At 46.2% G+C, this 17,214-nt stretch overlaps 1 protein-coding gene across 4 annotated transcripts in view; it reads left to right on the top strand.

The window, feature by feature from the left end:
- Positions 1–17,214, top strand: part of FHOD3 (formin homology 2 domain containing 3) — a 470,296-nt gene that overhangs the window by 439,548 nt on the left and 13,534 nt on the right. For all 4 annotated transcript variants that reach the window (XM_047828303.1, XM_047828305.1, XM_047828304.1 and 1 more), the window contains 2 exons: positions 5,812–6,004; positions 12,709–12,883. In XM_047828303.1, the coding sequence (XP_047684259.1) occupies positions 5,812–6,004; positions 12,709–12,883 (368 nt within the window). The remainder of the gene's footprint in view (positions 1–5,811; positions 6,005–12,708; positions 12,884–17,214) is intronic.

A 17,214-nucleotide genomic window follows, 5' to 3' on the forward strand; every position in this document is an offset into this window, starting at 1 on the left:
CCTCTCTTTGCGATATCACAGAGTATGGTTGTAGGCTTCTCATCTGGGCCTTCAGGGTCTGAATGCTCTGTCCTGGGCCTACTGAGCCTGTGGACCTACAGGCCGTGGTCTCCCTGGAACAGGTGCTCTGGTGACAGACCTTCTGAAACAGGCCTCGTTGTGGTTCTGTTAAGAGAGCCCCTTGGAGCCAGCTCAACTGCAGGCCTTTCCCAGAGACCTGCCCCTTGGGCACACTCCCAGACCTCTATCTGAGCACTTTATTATCTTTTTAAGCAAATCGGCCGTATTTTCATTTATCTCTGTACATTTCCTATTTTTTATTCTTTTTTTTCTCTTCCTCTCTTTCATCTTTTAGCTTTTCTTTGAATCCACCCAGAACATCAGGAACCTAATTGTCTTGCCTGCATGTGAGCTCTTGCCTGGCTTGTGCCATTTGCTGCTTTGGGAATTGTACCTCCTGGGTCTTGGTCCAGGCTGTTGTAGGGCAAACAAGGTGGTGGTAGTCTTCAAATGTTAGAGGGCGCCTGGGTGGCTTAGTTGGTAAAACATCCAACTCTTGATTTGGCTCAGCTCATGATCACAGGGTACATGGGTTTGAGCCCCGAGTGGGGCTCTGTGCTGATGGTGCAGAGCCTGCTTGGGATTCTCTCTTTCTCCCTCTCTCTGCCCCTCCCTATCACTTGGGCGCACTTGTGCGAGCGCTCTCTCGCTCACTCGCTCTCTCTCAAAAATAAATAAACTTAAAAAAATAAAAATGTTAGGCAAGACAAGAATAGGGAACAGAATCTTCCCTCCAGGTTGAAGACCATCCGTTACTCAGTACTTCTGGAATTTAGTTGTAAATCCCTCTCCCTGCACTCCACCTTGACCTCTTAGTGCCCTCTGGGGAGGAGGGTCTTATCAGAGATTTGGTCAAATTTTTTAGTGAAATCAAAGTACACCATGCTTTTAACATAGTGAGCAAGTGGAGGCAGGGAACGTGAGCTGCTTTGGGCCTCCCTGCTTTTGTGTGATACAGGCAATTTCCAACTTAAAACTATTCAAATAAACAAATAGTTTCCACTTGGAATGTTATGAAATTGGAGTAATTTTCTGAAAGTCTTGGAAAGCTGTTATGCCTGATCACATTAGCTATATTATCCTGGATAGGTAAAAACTCATTTTGGTGATTCCTTAAACCTAGTGTGTGTGTGTGTGTGTATAAAATGTATACAGTTTGCCCTGGTTGTCCTATTCTCCCTGGTAAGCTGGTCACCCAAATGATGGTTGCTGTTGCATGACCTAGATCCCTGTCTCCTCACTGTTGGCCATCCCATGCGGGATGACCAGCACGAGCTAGGAATCCACCATAGTTATTGTGGATGGTAAAAGAGCATGGCTCTGTGCTGACAGCTTGGAGCCTGGAGCCTGTTTCAGATTCTGTGTCTCCCTCTCTCTCCCCCTCCCCCATTTGTACTCTGTCTCTGTCTCTTTCTCAAAAATAAACAAACATTTTTTAAAAAGGCGGGGCTGGGGGTGTGTGGGGAGGCAGGGCTAAAGGGCAGGTCCAGGTAGTGGCCAAGCCAAAGCATCTAAGCCACAGAACCCTGGGTTTGAATGAAGTGGTTAGCCGGAAGGCCATATGTAGAACTGATTAAAGCCAGAATATCTTGTCGAAATGGCGCTGGGGGACTGAGAGCCCCAGTGGCTGTGTTTCCTCTTTCCCTCCCTCGCTCCCAGCATTCCCAGGAGCATAGCCTTCACTGCTGTGGTCTAATATGTTCCCTTTACACTTAGGAAACTGAGACCCAGAAAGGACTAGAACCCTAGGTGAGGTGGGTACAGGTGCCTTATGGGCTTGCAGGTCAGCCTAAATATTGCAGATCAGAAACTTGGAAGTAGCTAGGCCTTCATTTTTTTCCCTCACCTGCAAGTATATAAGAGTTATATTTTTATCTGTGTAATTAGGAATTCATTTAATAGGGCTCTTTTTAAAAGACACAGTGGTGACACAGACACGGCTCTGAGGCTCCCCGAGTATGAAGGTCATCCGTCTCTGGGGCATTAACTCAAGCCTGTGCAGGGAGCAGAGCTGCGGTTCTATTCTGAGGACGCTCAGCTGCACAGACAAAATAACTTTTGCTTATTTTGCCATTCAGCCCACCTCTTCAATGACCCACTGCCTGGCTGGGTAGCAGTTTGCCGACCTAGTCAAAGGATAAGCAGCTAAACTGTTAGTCTCCCGAATGTTTGGACTTCAAGAGTTCGACTCCTCCGAGCTACCCCTCCCAAAGTTGACCTTGGGGAAGTCCAGTGATTTCTAGAGCCCAGTGGTGAAGACGGGGGTAGGTTCTCCGACGGAGCCCTCTGGAAACTCACTAGCCTCCCACGTGGACAGGCCAGGGCAGTTCTGCTCAGCACCTCCTGGTGTGACTGATGGACTGAAAGGACAGCTCATCAGGTCTCCCCTCTGTTCCACTTGTGTCCTCAGACCCTGCAGGCTCTCTGCTCTCACCCCCTGGGTCCCTAGGGTCCACTGTCCACCACACAGGATCCATGAGGGCCAGTGAGTCTGGCCGGACCCTACTGCTTCCTCACCTTACGAGGCTGCCCTTCCCTCTCTGCCGGGGGGGGGGGGGGGGGGTCCGTTTGGGCCCGGAACCCTCTGTTTCGTACCAGGGCCTCCTGGTGGGACAGAAGTTCCTCTTGCCCTCGGCACCCCTTAGCCTCTCGGCAGACTTCTCCCCACTCCAGGACCTTCTTGGGGAGAGATGAGAACGCACATCGGGCCTCCCACCTTCCCTGCTCCTTCATTCATGAAGCTAAAGAAGCAGGTGCTTCTACCTCCCTGTCCTGTCTGGCCCTCCCTTAGTCCAGTGGGTCTCCTCTTGATAAAGGGGCAGATGAAACAACTTAGTCCTCTTTAGGTAAGACTTAGCTTTCAAAACCATTGCCTGGCTGAGAAAATCTCGTTCTGCGTGGCTGAATCTGCGTCTTACCCTTTGCCTTCGTGCTGCCCCTCCAGCTGCCTTGTCTCACCTGCAAGCCCCTCACTCAGCTCCCGCAGACCCGTTAGGCTGAGCTGTATATGCTGTGGTGGGCGCTGGAGTGCGGGGGCCCAGATGCAAGTGTGGAGGAAGGCCTTGCTGGCCGGCACAGAGACAAGTGACACCCTCACTGGCTTCCTGGTACCCCCAGATCCACCCTTCCCCTTCCTGGGCCAGACCCTCTACTCAGTGGCACACTTGATGGAAAGGGTGGATGATGGGACCGATCAAAGATACTGGTTGTCCCCTTGATTTTTCTTGCACATGCCTTCCTATCTCAACACATCATGTATTATACAGCCAGTGTATAATGTCAGGTAGTAGTAAGAGCCAGGAAGAAAAATTAAGAGTATAATTGAGACAGGAAGTGACACGGTGCTGTTTTACAAAATACATCAGGGAAGGTTTCTCTGAGGAGGTGATATTTGGGGCAGGATCCTTTAGGATGGGAGAGCGGGAACGGCTAGGAGTGGACACCTTTCAGAGCCTGTGGTCCTGCCAGTGGAATGCCTCTCTGCCCCTCTCACAGGCCCTGCAGGCTCTTGGCTCAGCCATCTCCGGGTCCACATAGCACACCTGGAGTCCGAGGCTTGTTCAAGGGATCTTGAGGAGTCTAGTGCAGCTGGGGTCATTGGAGGTGAGACAGGAAGTGGGGCCAGTTATGTGGTACTGTGTGTGGATAGACCACATTTTGTTCATTTATTGATGGACGTTTGAGTCGTTTCTACTTTTTGGCTATTATGATTAATGTTGCTGTGAACATTTCTGTAGAGGTTTTGTGTGGGCACATATTTTCATTTCTTTTGGGGATATATATAGGAGCAAAAGTGCTGGGTCATATGGTAACCCTATGTTTAACTTTTTAGGAACTGCCAGACTTTTCCATAAGCAGCTGAGCCATTTTATGTTCCCGTCTGCTACTGATTGAGGGCTCTAACTTCTCTGCACCCTCACCACCACTTGTTATTGTGTGTGTTTCTATTATAGCCATCCCAGTGAGTGTTAAGTGGCATCTCCTTGTGGTTTGGGTTGGCATTCCCCCAATGCTTAATGATGTCAAGCACCGTGTCATGCACTTATTAGCTATTTGTGTATCTTTTTTTGGAGAAATGTCTATTCAGATCCTTTGTCCATATTTCATTTGTCTTTTCAGTGTTGGGTCATAAGATTTCTGTATATATTCTGGATACAAATCTCTTATCAGACATGATTTGCAAATATTTTCTCCACTTTGTGGGTTGTCTTTTCACTCTCGATGGTGTCCTTTGACACACAAAAGTGTTTAATTGGGGGGGGTCACCTGGGTGGCTTAGTCACTTGGGGGGTTGACTCTCGATTGTGGCTCAGGTCATGATCCCACAGTTTGTGGGATCAAGCCCCGCATCAGGCTCTGTGCTCACAGCGCAGAGCCTGCTTGGGATTCCCTTTCTTGCCCTCTCTCTCTCTGCCCCTCTCCCACTCGTGCTCTCTCTCTCTCCAAATAAATAAACATCTTTAAAGAAGTGCTTAGGGGCGCCTGGGTGGCGCAGTCGGTTAAGCGTCCGACTTCAGCCAGGTCACGATCTCGCGGTCCGTGAGTTCGAGCCCCGCGTCGGGCTCTGGGCTGATGGCTCAGAGCCTGGAGCCTGTTTCCGATTCTGTGTCTCCCTCTCTCTCTGCCCCTCGCCCATTCATGCTCTGTCTCTCTCTGTCCCAAAAATAAATAAACGTTGAAAAAAAAAATTGAAAAAAAAAAAAAAAAAAAAGAAGTGCTTAGTTTTGATTAAGTCCAGTTTATCTGTGTTTTTCTTTGGTTGCCGATGGTGTCAGTGTCACATATAAGAAAGAAATCATTGCCTAATCCAAAGTCATGAAAACTTACAGTTTGTTTTTCTCCAACAGCTTTATAGGTGTAGCTAAATTCTCTGGTAGTAAACATTTTTTCAGCCCCTTTAATTATAAGTTGTATGTTTTATTATTTTTCACATAAGGAATAAGCCAATTTCTCTCATTTGAAAACCTATCAAAACCCCTATTCAAACAGTAAAAATTAGAATGATCAAAATCCAAAGTAGTTGTCCATAAATAGTGGTATCCTTTATATAATACTGTTCCGTCTACATAAAAATGTCCCTCTGTCTTCTCGTATCTTCTTTCTCATTTCCGGATAACTAAAAGTCGTGTACATGTTTGCTTATTTAATTTCCTTTACAAAATTGCTAAGTCACTAAAATCCACTAATTTTTAATTTAGAAGTTAAATAGCTGAAATTTATTTTGTGCTGCTTGTTTGGTGCTTCCTAATAAAATTAAGATTGTATATGATATCATGAGAAAATATTTCGGAATATTTACTCACAAAAAATTTTATCAGCATTTTTACAAACCACCTGTTGACAACTCAGGTGATCACGTGTGTTCCAGTTGTCGTGAAAGCAGGTCATCGAGGAATCACTAAGCAATATTCCCTTATTCCTTATTCAGTTCCTACATAATCTAGAAACTGCGGTCTTTAAGACAGTGCTTCATCCTTTCTCTTACGAAAGATTTGCGTACACATTTTAGAAAAGCATTAAAACACTGATAAGCAAAAGGAAAACAGTAATCTCCTAAAATCCTAACACCTAGACATCCTCCTTCAGCGAGAAAGCGAGTTGAATTTGACTTCTGGTTGCATTTTTCACTCAAGTCTCTTCAACCCCAAAGCACGATGCCTGCCTGGTTGGTTTCTTACTGAAAGTTTTGAGACCGTTGGTTTTTGTTCTTTAAAACTGAAGCCATCACCATTATCGTGTGTTTTATCGCAGGTTCCATTCCTTTTTGCTCTTTATGGGCCACCCACCTTACGCGATTCGGGAAGTGAACATAAACAAGTTCTGCAGGATCCTTAGTGAATTTGCACTGGAGTATCGCACCACCAGGGAAAGGGTTTTGCAGCAGAAACAGAAACGGGCCAACCACAGAGAAAGAAATAAGACCAGAGGGAAGATGATCACCGATGTAAGTTTCATGTCATTTATTGTGAAAGTAGATCAACCATAAAATCTCCCCACAGTTTGGGAGCTGTGCTCCCCACCCCCCACTGTGAAAAAAAATGTCCATCTTTTAAATAGTGCTCGTAAACTATTCCTCTACTATTTCTGCGAAAATCTATATAACATACGTGGGACTAATACATGTAAATTAAGGATGTGTGGCTGGTGGAGGGACTTTAACCCATATTGGGGTGTTGTGGGATGTGGTGTCATTAAAGGCTTGATTCTTCAACCTCTGGGATGTGGGTAAAAGTGGAAGAAAAGAAAACAGTTAAATGGTGATGCCACTTATCATAGGAAGACAGGTATACTACTGATTTGGGAGTTGATTCAGGAGCTTCATCATCATAACGATGCTATGTGCAACCAACCAGTTGACCCATGGGCAACCCATTCTAGGCCTCTGAATAGAGAAATAATTGGTGAGGTTGGTCAAAGACATAATCTGAGGGCTTCCTGGCAGTCCCTTGAGTCAGAGGATATTCAGGTGGGAAGAAATCTGGACAACAGTGAATCCAACAGGAGTTCCCTTTAGCCCCTCGGGGGGCGTTCGGGGGGGAGCCTCTGCACACTTACATGCTTGCCTCACTCCTGGGCTTCTCTCTCCCACCTCAGCCCTGAGCCCCCCAGGTCCCGGGTGCCATGGGCATTCAGATGGGAGATGTTCTATAAGTAGAGGGGAAAGGGATGTGTGAAGAAGCCAGAGACAAAGACATACCATGCAGGTGCCTCTTTCTGATGTGTCTTTATGAAATTGATCCCATCTGTGCATGGACTCGAGAAGCACACTGGCTCTGCGATACAGAGGTTGGAGAGGGTAAAGGACCAAGCAACAGGGAGTGTCATCGTCCTGGGGGTTGCAATTCTCAGTGAAACTCCAGTCAGACATATTTCTTTAGGGAGGAATAAAAGCAGTTAAGAAGACCCCAGGCTACCTTCTGCGCCCCGATGGGTGTGTGTGTTGTGGGAAAAATGGAGTGCACACGATTCCTGTCCACATTCTTGAAGGATCTGACATTTATGTGGCGACCGAATCCATCATCTTAGAAATGTCATTTTATGGCAGTTCTGCGGACCACCAGGGTCCAACCCCCTCACCCAAACTCCTTGTTCCCTTGGAATTTTCTTGACCCTTAAAGAGTACTCAGTTCACTTGTCTGTGGAGGGAGTCCTCTGTGCAGCCCCCTGGCAGTTCTGAATGCCAGTGCCATCACTGAGAGTTTTCCTTCTCCTCTCCTGAAATCTGGGTTCAATAGGATGTTTAGCCTCCCAGAGGACAGCAACAGGAAGCAAACTGAATCCATTTGGTTAAACTGTGGCCCACTTTGCATTCCACGGTGTTATTTTTAAAAGTTTAAAAGGGGCTTACTTGCTTTTGTGGAAATGAGACACATTGGAGGGTGAAAAATAAAAGCCCAATATGCTTATAGTTATGAAAACACATGATAATTTCTTGCCAAATTTTTGAGATTTTTTTTTACAGATCCCACTAATTTTTTAATTCTGTCCTTCTCCAAAAACAGTCAGCTTGCCTATTTATAAATGGGTAAATGTTTCTGCAGTTCGATTCAAAAATATTTAAATTTCCATTAAAATGTGGGCTGTACAGGCTTCATCCTCAACATAGTCCCTGTTTTCAGTGGTCAGAGTGGCATCATCCACGTACAAAGACTGCCATCTGCTGGAAAACTAGGATATTGTCACTTAAGGCAAAGTGTATAGCTTCTTTTCTCAATTCTCACTTATGTGCCCAGCACTGCGCTGGGCACTAAGGAAGATGTGACTGCAATAAAAGACAAGCTATACCCCAAGGGTATCCTCATGATCTGGTTAGAAAACAACATATACACAACTTACACTACTAAAAACATAGGCGATAGATTGAGTCCCTGAACAGTAGGGCTGTAAATGATTTTTAGAGAAAACTGTGTAGTAAATCATTTTTAATAAAGATTCTGGGTAAAATGAAGGTGGAAGTGGTAGCAGTAAAACAGACATGATTTGGCGGAAAAACTTTTTTTAATGTTTGTTTATTTTGAGAGAGAGAGCGAGAGAGCGCACATGGAAGGGGCAGAGAGAGGAAGAGAGAGACTCTCAGGCAAGCTCTGCACCATGCACAGAGCTCGACGCAGGGCTCAATCTCAGGAACCGTGAGATCACGACCTGAGCCAAAATCAAGAGTCAGACACTTAGCCAACTGAGCCACCTAGGTGCCCTGAAAAAGCAATTATTTTCCAAGATAGAGTGAAATCTGGGTACAATCTGAAGACCCTGTGTTTAGAGTCAACCCTGTATCTGTCCTTGTGTGCCTGTCCCTCCTCTTCTTTCTCTGTTTCTAAAATGAAAAAGGCTTCCTTTCTCAAAATCCAGGAGTCCTCCCAGCTAAGGGTCAATATTAAATTAAATAGTTCCTCCTCCTTGTTCCCTGAAGTAGTTCTAGACAAAATGGTGACATAGACAAGGCAGCACAAGACTGCGGTGGCCTGTCTACTGTCATCATACTCAAGATGGGCGGCAAGAACTCAGGCTATCACATGACCTCCCACATGTGACCCATGACCTCCACATCCGGGGACAGTGGGGAGGTCTTGAAAATGAACCAGCCAGTTATTTTAGCAACAAAATGGGTTTATTTGGGAATGGCAGTGGAATTGCAATTTGGGACATGTAAGCTATGACAAAACCATAGGGCAAGTCCAGAGAACAAAGGAAAGGAATGCTACTTTATAGACAAAAGAGGAAATTGGGAGAGGCTACTTCCAATGAAAAGTCCATTAGAAAAAAAGTGAGAATTCGGCGTGGTGGTGGTTTCTCATTGGCTGAGTTGCGGTACTCTCTCATTGGCTGGGCTGTTGCCAGGCAAGAAGGAAATCTTCTTCCCTCTTGCTGGGGTGCTAAGGTAGGCTTCTTCCTGTTGGTGGCTGCAATTGATGACAGCATTAAGGCATGAGAGCTTCCCCTTCTGGCTTCCTATTTTAAATGTTTCCTTCAGTTTCACAGACATTTATCCTCCATTAACCCCAGCTTCCTCTTCTAGAAAAAGGGAATGCTAGTTACTTTGGGGGATGTTGAGAGGGCTCGAGATTTTGTATAGGTAACAACTTATACATGTGCTAATGATGAGAAAATGCCAATCATCCTGGTAAAATAATAAGTTCTAAACTAGAAATAAAAATAGAGCAGGACTCTTATCTCTGAGTGTGGTGCTATTTGCCTGGGGATGGTGTGGAACTTGATGAATCAGAAGCATTTTGTCATTTCAGCTGCTGAAAGTTTAGTCTGTTCTCAAAACCCTTGTGTCTGAGGGAAGCAGGAGTGCTGACACATAGGGGCACTTGTACCCCAATATTTATAGCAGCACTTTCAATAATAGCCAAATTATGGAAAGAGCCTAAATGTCCATCAGCTGATGAATGGATAAAGAAGATGTGGTTTGGGGCGCCTGGGTGGCTCAGTTGGTTAAGCGTCCGACTTCAGCTCAGGTCATGATCTCATGGTCCGTGAGTTCAAGCCCCGCATCGGGCTCTGTGCTGACCCCTCAGAGCCTGGCGCCTGTTTCGGATTCTGTGTCTCCCTCTCTCTCTGACCCTCCCCCGTTCATGCTCTCTCTCTCTCTCAAAAATAAATAAATGTTAAAAAAAAAATGAAGATGTGGTTTATATATACAATGGAGTACTACTTGGCAATGAGAAATGCAATGGCCATTTGTAGCAACGTGGATAGAACTGGAGAGTATTATGCTAAGTGAAATAAGTCAGAGAAAAACAGATACCATGTTTTCACTCTTATGTGGATCCTGAGAAACTTAATAGAAGACCAGGAGGGAGGAGAATGGGGAAAAAAGTTACACAGAGGGAAGGAGGCAAACCATAAGAGAATCTTAAATACAGAGAACAAACTGAGGGTTGATGGGGGGGTGGGGGAGAGGGGAAAGTGGGTGATGGGCATTGAGGAGGGCACCTGTTGGGATGAGCACTGGGTGTTGTATGGAAACCAATCTGACAATAAATTATATATATTAAAAAAAAAAACACAAATCCTTGTGTCTGATCTGTGGGCCTGGTCTTGTAACCTCAGTGGAAACAGGTTAAATTGAGGGTGTGTTTAATCTAAAATCAAGAAATGGGCATGACTTTCACCTTCAGTTTGTCTTTTTTTTTTTTAATTTTGTTTAATGTTTATTTTTGAGAGAGAAGGAGAGAGAGCATGCACATGAGTGGGGGAGGGGCAGAGAGAGAGGGAGACACAGAATCCAAAGCAGGCTCCAGGCTCTGAGCTGTCAGCACAGAGCCTGACACGGGGCTCGAACTCATGAAGCACGAGGTATGGCCTGAGCTGAAGTTGGCGCTTAATTAAGCCACTCAGTTTCCCCTGCCCTCAGTTTATCTTTTAAAAAAGATATTTTATTTAGAAGTTACTTAAAGAAGTTTATCTGGTGATAATTAAAAGTTTGGCGTGTCAGCTCAGAAAGCCTCCATGAGGGGCAGGTAAGAGTTTTAGAAGAACTGAGTTTCATGTTTCGGAGGAAAGGGTAACAGGACCCATTCTACTTGGGTGGTTGTTCTGCGTGTTCTGCCTTCCCTATGTGTGGAAGGACCTGGCAGCCTAGGTGGGGAGGGCTCTGGCATTCGGGATGAGAGGGAGGACAGTAGCTGGCAGAGAGCATTGGGCGGATGGAGGCTGGTCCACTTACGGAAAGCCCTGGTAACTGGCAGGTTGTGGTGGGTTCCACAGGACATAGCCAGCTGAATCGCAGGCCACAGAGCTGGGAGTCAGATCTTAATTGTCCGGAAACCAGGTATGCTGGCTATCAGCCCTTGGGCGGCCTCAGGAGGTTTGTCTGGAGCCCCACAGATTCCTCCTGACTTTGGTCAGAACTGGCCTTGGGGCTCACAGAGGGAATATCTGGACGAGGGCAGGAGGGTTGTGCAGTCAGGGCCTGGCAGTTCCCAAATCAGGAGGGCGCACCCTGGTATTGATGGCCAGTTTCTGTATTTGGAATTTGCTATGACATTGAGATGCTCTCATCTTTGCTGACTTCTGCACCATCTAAGAATCCCTTCTGTCTTTTCCATCCTGTCCTGTCCTCTCGGGCAGACTGACGAAGAGGATGAAGTGGAGGTAGGACTGTTGATAAACATGAAGAATGCCACATTTGGCCTTCCCAGGCGTGCTGTAGAGTCTAACTTAACATAAGCGGCATGAGGCATCAGCACCATTCAGTGCTCTAAACCATGCATGGTTGTTTTCTGGTTGCTTTCGTGTGATCACTAACCTCCTGACATGGGTTCTCATCATGCTGTGTATGCCAGGAATCAAGGGTTACCTGCATTTTCCAAGCTGTGCCTGAGTCCCAGGCCTTGTCAGGAATGGCCAAGTTCTAATATTGGAGATACTCTCCAATATTGGAGAAGTGGACAGGGAATTTACCCTCAAGCCCCCTGTCTGAGCCTTTTGGCAACTCAAATATGAGAACTGGATTCTAGAATAACCGTAGAAAGAGCCCTAAAACCAAACAGGAAGTGGGATAGTGGCCACGAAAGCAGTCCCCTCTCATGGGCAGCCTTTGACTTGTGTCTATTTTCTCAGCCGGAATCCATCGGGTTCATTGGGATTCACATGTGCAGGGGTGGGATGACAGGGCTCCTCCTCCTGGGTCCGGTACAGATGGGAGAACCAGAGTCCAAGTCAGGGCTGATGGGCCCTGGGAGATGAGGAGGGAGCAGTGCAGATGGCATGAGCAGATGAGTCCTGGGCTCTGCTGCCATGGCTGAGACACTCGATGACAAGAGGAAGCCAGGAATCTGTAGAACTGCTCTTTGCAAACATTAGTCTGACTGACTTTCTGTTTCTCCTCCAGATGTTTGCCCTTGTGTACATATGGCCCAGTGTTCTAGCATACCTCTTTTAAAACATCTAAACCCTGATTCTTTGCTCAGCTACAATTAGAGAATTTCACCACGTACATGTACTGCATGTTCAAACAACTACATTTCTGACACGGCCAGAAGTAGCAAGTGTTGCCCAACTCAGTTTCAGCATGAATTTCTGTGTCATGTTCGGGTCTGGGCCCTGCAGCTGATTCCCTTTGGGTCTTTGGCATGTCACTGAATCTTCAGTTTCCTTCTCTGTAAAGTGAGATGGGACTAGATCTGGAAAGATTCTACCCATCGCTTACCGTGGTATGATTGTGTGACTGAATCCCATGTTTTAAACCATCATAAGTGGTAGATAAGAAAATTTTAAGTGCTTTCTGGTGGTAAATTAAAAAACTTGATAATGTGATTAACGGGGCATGTTTGAATTCTCACATCAGAGCTTTGGGGTTGGAAACAGATTTGGTTTCTGAGTGCTTCCCAGGGTTGATGTCAGTCGTCCCTAGCAGGCAGCTACCGAGGGAATCTGCAGTGGGCCGGGAGAGCCTGGAGAGGGGAGGGCCGGGTGTGGTCCTTCTGGGACCATGGCTTTTCTTTCTGGTCAGAGAACTTGCGGCATACATGGATGGGTGTCATTGGTTCATTGACAACCTCAGTGACTGCCCTAGCGAATGCATCTGCAGAATGCACACAAACAACGAAGAGGGAGGTTTTCCTCAATGAAACGTTTTGTGGGCTTGAGTTGGTGTTTTGGGGAGTCACCTCACCCCTCACCCCTACTTTGGTCTCGTAGTCCGGCAAGTTCTCCAGCAGCTCTCCGGCGCCTCTGAGCCAGCCGCAGGGCCTGAGCTATGCGGAGGACGCCACAGAGCACGAGAACATGAAGGCCGTGCTGAAGACCTCGTCGCCCGCCGTGGAGGATGCCACCCCGGTGCTGGGCGTCCGCACACGCAGCCGAGCAAGCCGAGGTAACTCCTGGGCCGGGGGCAGTTGAGGGGGGCTTCCCCAGATGACCACCCGCGGGGACCCGGTTCCCAGCACGAGGGTACAGGTTACTGGGCCCAGGAAGTATCTGCTCAGGGCCTCCGACTCCCCGGGACCTCCAGTGCTGACCACACACGTTCCTTCACGCACACGTTTGTGACCCACTGTAGTGCTTCGTCCCAAAGACCAATCCTCCCAGAGGTATAACTGAATTCACACAAGAGGAGTTATTATTATGAATGAATCCTTACGGGTTAAAGTGGGGGGGGGGGGGCGGCAGGAAACTACCAAATGCAGCCAGCGGAGTATTTGGTAAATGAGGTTTTCTCTAGGACACGGCCAAGTGTACCCATTGGTGTGTTGTCTGTGGCGCCTGAAGGCAGCCGTGGCCTAGCTGAGTGGTGGTGGGAGAGACTGTGAGGACCCTACAGCCTAAAGTTTTCATGAGCTGGCCCATATAGAAGAAGCGTGCCAGCCCCCGGATGAAAGCACTATCCCTTTTTTGCCTTTTTAAATCTTTAGAGGCAATGAAGCGATGAAAACTGAAGATGGTAAAGACAGAGAAGAGTTTCCAGATTCGTTTCATAACTTGGAAGGGATATTTTATTGTAATTAAGAATGAGGTGCATTTTTCGTCCGAGAATGTTTACTGGTGTCCCCTAGTCTAGTCTGACACCACGTGATCCCCTCCTCGCTTTCCTCACTGCCTGCAAGACGTGGCCCACACTGCTCATGCTGTCGCTTCAGGCCCCTGTCGCTTCAGGCCCCTGGTCTCAGCTTGTCTCCCACACTTGGCACTCACTGGCCCTCCCACTGGGCACCACCCTTCTCTGCACCCGCATCTCCCTGAGCCCCCTCCGCTGTTGATGCTGTCCCCTTTTCCTCTGCCTGTCCAGCCCCCCTTCACCTCCAGGATCCGCCTCCTCCTTCGTCCTCCTCAACTCACTGGGCCCATCCTTCCTCCCATGTGCTCCTGAGCACCCCCCTTCAGGCTGCCTAAAGATTACAAACTTTATCACTAAAGAGAATGAGCTCCTGATAGACAGGCTGTCTCTCCTCTTGGTGTTTGCTTCGCACATACACTGCGAACAACTAACAGAAAGCATATCATTTATTGTCCAAACTGGGGTGCTCTGGCACCTGAGAGCAGTTCTAGTAGTAATTAGAGAGGGGCAAAAAATAGAACAGGCCAGGAAAACTGGGTTGTGGGTTGGCTTCCACATCACGGAAACTCGGTAAGGAAATGCGTGCATGCGATGCCCATCAGGCATCCTCCCAGACTCTGGAGAACATCGAGACTCACAGGATGACAGATGGCAGCTACAAAGTAGAGTTGTGAGCTGGAGAAACCCCTGAGAAGGCCCTTCAGTGACTTCTAATTGGCTTTGTGTTTTTGGAATTTTGCTGTTGTCAACCCTGTTAAATGTAAGAAAAAAATAGTAATGATAGTAACAAGAACTTTGACATAAGAGACAAAGTAAATGCAGTTTCAAGTTTTCTTTAGAAGAAAATGGGTCACACATTACATTTGGTTTCTTGGAACTTCTTGCCAACCCAAGGACCATAAGCTGCCATCCAAGGAGGAGTCTTGAAAGGGCTTCCAGGCAGGGTTCCAGGTCCCTAAGGCATATGTGGGATTCCCTAGGGGAGCTGCACTTCAGGATTTTTACAAAATTACCACATGTTTTTCTTACTTCGTGTGAGTTCAATATCACTCTAGCTCCTTTGTCTGTTTCTTAATGTTGGACTTTGGTTTTTACCCTTTTTGCAGGGGTTTTACTTTGATATGCAGCTAAGAATATGCCAGAAAAAGGGCTGCCTCCCTCCACCCTTGCCCCAGTGGTATCCTGAGACACAGACAGCAAAGCAGGAAAGTCATATCTTCTACTACAACCTTGATTCCCAAACTATACCTCAAATACTTCATATACTATGATTACATCAAAGAATCAAAGATTGGGTTCTCTGGGATTTGGTTTTTCCAAACCCCCTGACTTCTAGGTAGTCTTGGATATGGAATTAGGAGAAAATAAATGAATATATGAATATTCTGCTGTAGCAATGAAAGGGCTGCCTTTTGGTAACCAACAGCAGAGAGACACAGCTGTGAACAACCACAGCCCTGAGCACTTTATGGGGTATGTTCTGATTGTCTGATTTTCTATGAGGAAGGAGAGGTATCCTCCTCTTGGCCAGTGCTATTTATAAAAGGCCTTCCATTTCTCAGAAAAGCCAAGTAGTGACACAGAGGAAGAATGTATATACAAGAAAGAATCTAAGAAGAGAGAAAAAAAGTGTTGAATGTGAGATGGTGAAGAAGGTAGTAGCATTAGAGGCATAGCAGTAGAGACTATCCTTCTCAATGCTGCTTTTATGAAGCATAAAACAAGGATAAGAGTAAATAGAACAGCTTTGCGGTGTGGTGGGGTGTGTGGAAGGGAATCACTTATACCTGTGGTACTCAAAACGACCTAAGACATCCCACGGATGAGTCTAGACTCTCTGGGCCCAGCAGCTCTTGCAGGCTTTGTGTCCTGGCCTGCACGTGGCCACCAGGAAGATGAAGGGGAGTGTCAATGCCCGCATGGAGTTGACCGCAGCCATCAGGGGTCTGGAGCCCTATACCTGGGTGGCTGCAAGGGTAGCTCGATGGAAGCCATCTGCGGAGATGGAGCCTAGTTTGTCTAATGGAACATAACAGGCTGCAAATTTTAAGAGAGAAAGAGATGAGAAAGGAAGACTGTTCAGTTTCTCTGCACATTCAGGGACTTCTGCTTCCAGATGGCACATAGTAGGGAGGGTCAGGGCACCACTCCTGCTGAGACAACTAGAATTTGTTTTAATACAGTGGCAGAAGCTTTCTTTTAAAAGATATCAGCAAACTGGTAAGGGAAAGAGGACTAGACAAACTAGAATTGTAGATGAGCTGAGAGCCCCTCCTTAGGACCATTTGCCAAATCTGGACACAGACCCGAGAACTGGGCCTACCGTGGGCAGAGAGACTCAAATAGTAGAGAGAAGTCAGCCAAATGTCTAATAGCTACGTGAGTTGGCATAAGGGTTTGGAAGTAGAGGGTCTCCAAACTCCAGGACTGTTTTCTCCATGAGGCATTTGCTAAGTGCTGGGGCAGCATGATGAGGGGGAGGCTGGGTCAGAAAAGTTGGAGGAAATCTCCTGTAGCCTTGAAGGGCCGAGGAAACAAAGACGAGCTTGAGTAAGCACCTTCGACAAATACATACAGATATTTAAACACAGAGGTGGACTGATTCTTCACTAAAACTACAGTCTGGTCCCGACCTCATTCCGTTCTTCACCATGTCTGCTTAACAGAAAAGAGCGAAGGCTGGGGGAAATAACATGGACTCCAGTGTCTGCATCCTTCTGTACACAAAGTCCAGTGCAGAGTCCAAATTACAAGCCAAGAGAATAAGAAAATGTGCCCGACAAGGAAAAGGAAACACTAGCAGCAGATCCACAGGTGATCCGGATGTTGAAATTTGCAGCCAGGGTTGAACCATTCCGAATGTTAACACAAAGGAAAATATAGACAAATTGATTAAAAGGTGGACACTTGCAACAGAAAATTGGAATTTATTAAAAAAAATAATCAAATGGACATTCAAGAACTGCAAAAGAAATGTCTGAAATAAAGAACTCGTTGAGTGGGTTTAAGAGCAGACTCATCCCAGCAAAAGAAAGGATTAATGACTTCACAGATGAGTTATTAGAAAATGTGCAAAGTGAAGCATAGGAAAACAATGGGAAGAGCAGAACAAAATGTAAGAGGAATGAGGCACAGTCCAATGGTGTAACCTATGTATAATGGGAACAGCAGGAAGAGATGGATAAGAAGCAATAATTGACAAGGTCATGGCTGAGAATTTCCCAGAGCTGATGATAGGTATCAGCCCCCATATTTAAGAAACTTAGCAAATTCAAGGAGAATAAATAAAGAGGAAAGCATACGTCATACAATGTAGGCAGACTGCGAGAAAACCAAAGATAAAGATAAACTCTTTTAAAAAACCAGAGGGAAAAGATAGATTACCTTCTAAAATACGACAGTCAGGATGAGGGCTCACTGTTAACAGAAGCCTTGGAAGTTAGAAGAAAGAGAAATGACATCTTCAAACCGCCAGAAAGAAAAGCTTTAAACCTAGAAGTCTATATCCAGGGAAATTATTTCAGAAACAAAGGCAAACTTGTATCACACTCTATTTTGATGTAATTATTTCCCTTTTAGACTATTTCTTTAGGTTAGATTTTTAAGGGGAAAAATAAACTACAGTGTTATCTTTCAAACTATGCTTTACA

The sequence above is a fragment of the Prionailurus viverrinus genome, chromosome D3 (assembly GCF_022837055.1).
Source record: "Prionailurus viverrinus isolate Anna chromosome D3, UM_Priviv_1.0, whole genome shotgun sequence".
NCBI classification, from domain to species: Eukaryota; Metazoa; Chordata; class Mammalia; order Carnivora; family Felidae; genus Prionailurus; species Prionailurus viverrinus.